The sequence below is a fragment of the Buceros rhinoceros genome, unplaced genomic scaffold (assembly GCF_000710305.1).
Source record: "Buceros rhinoceros silvestris isolate BGI_N320 unplaced genomic scaffold, ASM71030v1 scaffold43306, whole genome shotgun sequence".
Lineage (NCBI taxonomy): Eukaryota > Metazoa > Chordata > Aves > Bucerotiformes > Bucerotidae > Buceros > Buceros rhinoceros.
Genome location: NW_010417720.1, coordinates 15,911 through 21,446, shown reverse-complemented (window position 1 = coordinate 21,446; position 5,536 = coordinate 15,911). Strand labels below are relative to the sequence as shown.

At 39.1% G+C, this 5,536-nt stretch overlaps 1 protein-coding gene across 1 annotated transcript in view; it reads left to right on the top strand.

The window, feature by feature from the left end:
• Positions 1-2,443: 2,443 nt before the first annotated feature.
• DNAJA2 (DnaJ (Hsp40) homolog, subfamily A, member 2) overlaps positions 2,444-5,536 on the top strand; it is a gene marked incomplete at its 5' end in the record, with an annotated part of 8,156 nt that continues 5,063 nt past the window's right edge. The window contains 4 exons of the mRNA XM_010138263.1: positions 2,444-2,503; positions 3,479-3,702; positions 5,044-5,124; positions 5,439-5,535. Coding sequence (XP_010136565.1) covers positions 2,444-2,503; positions 3,479-3,702; positions 5,044-5,124; positions 5,439-5,535 — 462 coding nt within the window. The remainder of the gene's footprint in view (positions 2,504-3,478; positions 3,703-5,043; positions 5,125-5,438; position 5,536) is intronic.

The window sequence follows — 5,536 nt, the reverse complement described above, 5'->3', positions numbered from 1 at the left end:
ACCGGCCATGATCTCCCGTTACCCTGGCTGGGGGCCGCCGGGTTCCGCGTCGGTTCCGGGCGCCGCCGCGCCTCTGCTCGTCTCACCCCCGCAGCGCCGCGTTCCCCCCGCGTGGTAGACCGGTATTCGCAGCCGGCGAAAGGCTTTTTGGGTGTAAAAATCGTGAAGGACCGGTTCCAACCGGAGCCATTGTCTGCCCCACGTGTGGGCCTTGGCAAGGTTTCGGTTTGCTCATGTATTTGATTCCTCCTAGGCCGAAAGCGACGAGGTAAAGTAAACAAAGAATCGAGGTGAACACTTGGAGCTCGGTAATCGGTGCAACAATTTGCTACGTACATCTCATTCTGGAGTATATAAACCACTTTTTTTCTTCTAAGAAGACTTAATGACCATTTACATGTGAGGGAGGCTAATTAAGTAGACAGTTTACTAGTAGTGACCTTATTCCGCTGGTGGGTGGTGCTGATATTAACAGCTGTGTGTTACCCATCGTGCGTGTGGTAGCCTAATTTGTGCAGGGATAGGTGATTGCAGTGTTGAAATAGTGTTAGAGGTGGAGGGCCTGTGGTGAGGAGATATGCCAAAAACAGTCCAGCAGAAATTTTTTTTCTTACTGAGTTCTCTTAGAGGTGTCTATGTCCTGTATGAATTAAACTGACGTTTTCCACTTGGATTACCTGTGCTACTGTATTAATTGCTGTAGATTAGACTTACCGTGGAATGTGAAGTTTCCCACTGCCTGCAACAGCAAGAGGTTGATCTATATCTTCTTGTCACTGAGAGGTCACGTGAATGCTTTATGAACATGATGTTTTAACCTATACAACAGCATAGAAAATGAAAACAAAGAGGTAGTGGCTTAGTCAAGCAGCTGAGAAAACAGGCTTTAACTTTCACTGAAGTTATAATGTGGTGCCAGTGTAGACCTTGATTCTGGATCTGTTTCTGATGAAATAAATAGTGGTAGCTTCCTTTTGGGCCATGGATAGTCTTCAGAATTGCTCTAAACAGGGATCAGAAGAGTTATCAGAAAAGACACAAGTGCTTTCTCTTTTTAAAGATCACCCCACAAGCTCCTTTTTTCCTAATTAGATGATGTTATGTAGGTTTTCAGTTTAGTGTCCTGTGTTTGTTTTTTTCTTCTTGGTTAGATTCATTAAAATATGTGAGGAGATCCATTTTTATTACAGAATATGATATGTAGGTTTTTTACTGATGGGTAATTTGTCCTGTAAGAACTATGATTTTTTTTTTCTTTACACTTACTGTGGTTTAAAATATTTGGTGTGTGATATCCATGTTTTATTTTTGTTTCATTAGTTTCTTATTAAACTTCAGTTCTTGATTGCGTGTAGAAGTATGGAGTATTTCAAAATAACCAGTAAAGAGAAGTAACTGCACATATAAAAAAGGAATCTTACTTGTTCCAGTACAAAGTGAAAAGTTGTGATCTGTGTAAAGTTGTCTTAATGTTGTAGTTCTAAGGATCTAGTTTAGGTGCTCAGTTCTATAGGAACAGAGCTTTTGAAAAATCCACTCTCAAGAACCAGTGTTTCAGTCGTTTGCAGTTGCATCACTGTAACCTTTTTATATGTATAATTAAAAAAAAAAAATACTGCATACCATGTAATTTATTAAAATCTGTCTCCTGATTGTTACTGGCGGGGTGTTGAGGTGGAGTAGGGAAGAGTTGAGGTCTTTACTGTCAAAAACTCAAACTGTCGGAAGAGTCTCTGCCTGTCTGTTACTTGCTTTGATCCTCTAAACTATAAGCAGAACAGTTGAAGTATTGCAGTAGAAAAAGCGGTGGTCCTGAAAGTCAAAGTGCTGGCTAAAAAAAAGGCATTATGAGAAACCTCTTCTGGAGATCTGGCTGTGCTTATTCCTCCTACTGTTTTAGAATGATGGTGTTAAATAAAAGCAGCGATCTCTACATTTTTGCATGTGTAACTCATATACTCAATTCAGAATGAGGTGAAATCTTCCATTGCTGATAGGCAGGGGAGAACAGAGTTATTGTGAGGCTGGACTGATGGGGTTGAGTGGTGAGCTGAGGCAGCCATTTTGTTGTTAATGTATTGCTGTCATCGAGATGAAAGACACGTGGGTTGAAATTTAAATGGTCATGGGTTTTGAGCGGGTTCTGTAGAGCAATTTTAATGAAAGAGCAATGTGATTCTTCATGTACGTTAATGAAGATAAGCAGGGAAGCTAGTCCTAGCTATTGTGCACTATAGTTGAGTTTAAATCCATGTGTAGTTAATTTATGCATATAGCCATGTCAGAATTTATGTATCGTTTCAGTGTATGAATAAGTTCAAAACACTCATTTTTTCACCTCTCTATATTAGGTTTTTCTTTCTTCCTGATGATACTGCTTGTGTTTCTCAGAAAACAACTGATTTATCAAAATTGAAGCTAATTCTGTACCTCTTTCAACTAGGCATACAGAAAGCTGGCCAAGGAATACCATCCTGATAAGAATCCAAATGCAGGGGACAAAGTAAGACTTTTTGGTTTTTTACCTCCTGAAATTTGCTATTACAGTAGCATATGAGGGACCAAATACAGGCTTTGGAAGCTTGTTGTTACAAGTTGTTCAAAAGTAATAACTGTGAGAGGGAACCATGTCTTGTCTGCTTCCTCCCAATCTCAAAACCTACCAGCGTACCTTGAGAAAAAAGGCAGCAGTTGGGTGAGTCAATTGGTTGAGACGCTAATGCTGAGAGAGAAATTGCCCCTCTTCATCTGCCCAGATGATGTCAGCTGGCATTGGCATCTACATAGGTATTTGAAAAAGACAGAGACTCGGTTTCCCAAGCTTTTCCAGTGTAATAAAATGTATGTGTGGAGGTTCTTGAAACTGCTGCAGCATAATATAAATTGCACATATGGGAAGGTCAAATTAGATTTGTTGTGCTAATAGCAATTAAAAAAAAAATCAATTAAGTTGACTCAGCTGATTCTCTTTAATAGAACTGAAGTTCTAGTGGTTGCTTAGAGGTGAGCAGCGATGACTATGAAAAGATAATTTGTTTTGAGGACAAACACATTTCATATGCATTTTAGTAAGTTGCTCAGTTGTTGGCATATTTTAAGCACCTGACATAATCTTGAAGTCTTTGCCAGCAGTGTGTAACTGGGAGTTTTTTCTCTGCCTGTGTTGTGTACTTGGGGGTTTTCTTCATTGGTTGGGTGTTGGATTTTTTTTTTGTTAGAAAACTGTCTTTGTGCTAGGCAGAGAAAAGAACAAAGTCAATGAAGTTTTGCAATAAAATGTCATTATTTTGTGATTAGGGGTGACACAACTAAGCCCAAGTTTGACTTTTAAATTGTGCATATTAGAATAAGGGTGAAAAACTGTTCTGTTGCGAACCTTCTTGATTGGGTGTTCATGCCCCACAAGAAACAGTAGTAAAACGATCCCTTGAAGTTCTAAATTAACATGCACTGTTTTTTGGCTCTGTTCCTCTTTCAGTTCAAAGAAATAAGCTTTGCCTATGAAGTATTGTCAAATCCAGAGAAACGCGAGTTGTATGATAGATACGGAGAACAGGGTCTTCGAGAAGGTAGCGGTGGAAGTAGTGGAATGGACGATATTTTCTCCCATATCTTTGGTGGTGGGTTGTTCAATTTCATGGGTGGTCAGAGTAGAAGTCGTAATGGTAGAAGAAGAGGAGAAGACATGATGCATCCACTCAAGTGAGTATCTTGATACTGCGACTTACACTTTCAAGCTTTCTTGATCAGTACTTGACTCTGCTAGTTTGTGTTCTTGACATGCTTCTCAGCTGCGATGCTCTGCAGTCTGCACCTCCTCTTCAGACCTGCATGTTGTGTCTAGCCCAGAAGGCAGTCACTTGAGTTACTTTTCTTAACTGGTTAATCTTAAGAACTACCCGATACTTTGCTTAGCCTGGTTATTACCCTGTATATACTTCATTAGCATCATTTTCCTTGGTTTTGCTCCTTAATACTGTTTGGAAGTTCATTAAATAACCAAGTATTACTCATTAGCTGGATTCTTAGGGAAGCACAGGTACTAAGGCTCTGGAAGGACTTAAGCTGACTTGCATTGATAGTGTAATACCAGTTGAACTGCATAATTAATGGAAAAGTGTATGTGGCGGGTTGTTTTTTAAAAGCCATGCTTGAATATCACATGTAATTGTGTTTTGTCATGACTTTTTTTTTCCCTGCTGAGCAGATCCTTTCTAAATTCTTAAGTGAAGCTTGATCTTTACTAAGCATGGTTTGCCAGCCACAGGAAAGCCTGTTCACTTTTACATGCTTGCTTAGTTTAGTAGCTAGTACTGTGTGCTGTGTTATTAATTAGCTTTGGTTTTGTTGTTACTTGTGAACACTGATGCCAGGCAACGCTTTTTTCAGTACACTGAGGTGCAGTTTCTAGCCGCTAACAAACCCTTTTAGAAGAAACACTAAACGTGTTCATAAATTTCTATCAATATATGGAGGTTATTGAAATTTTATAGTATATTCAAGAGCTCCTAAAAAGAAGGAAACGTGAACAAATCTAAAGAATTAAGTGGCCCTGGGGATGTGTGAACCCCTCCCCACTGAAGTATCCTGTGTGGAAAGCCCAATACAGTAGTAAATATTCTGTATGTATTCTTAGGCGTGCATTCTATAAATATGGTCAGGACTATCTAGAGAGGTTTGTTTCTCACCTGCCTAGTATAGAACTTAAAAAAAAAAAAAATTCAGCTATGACTATATAATAAACCCTGACATGTTAGATCAGTTTGTTTCCTTTGGAGAAACGTAAGCAATCCTATCTGGTTTCTTCTACTTCAGTGACAGCTTTTCTCTGAAATTATGTTCAGATTACATGTGTATATTCTTATGTATGGAATAGTTTTTAATGAGTCCTTTTGAAAGCTAAAATGGTGCTTTAAAATCGTACTTTATTAGTCTTTTTATGAAGATCTGGGGTTTTTTAGTTTGCCCTAAGTAAGTATTTTAGTTGCATGGAGAAAGGTAAGTTGTTAAATGATAACCCAGGAGAAATGTTTTGTTTTGTAGAGTCTCTTTAGAAGATCTGTATAATGGAAAGACAACTAAACTACAACTTAGCAAGAATGTCCTTTGTAGTGCGTGTAATGGGTAAGTTTGTTTATATTTTTGAGCTCTCCAGTTGCTTTGTTGACATACAGTGTAATGAAGCATCTCCTATGTCAGATGTTTATCAGTATTTGACTTAGTGGACCCTGATCTCGGACTAGAAAATTGTTGAACTTGAATGATACTGTTGATGGAACTGAAACTATTCAAGGGCTTTGTCTGGGGGGAAAGGGGAGGAGAGAATCTCATTACAATGGACAGCGCGATTAGGCGTGTTAACCTACTGATGTAGGGCTTTCTTTGTCATGTGTTTCTGAAAAGCTTACTTTTCATGTAACTGGTGCTTTCTGTTCTAGGCAGGGAGGGAAGGCTGGAGCTGTTCAGAAATGTAATGTTTGCCGGGGTAGAGGTGTACGTATCATGATCAGACAGCTGGCTCCTGGAATGGTTCAGC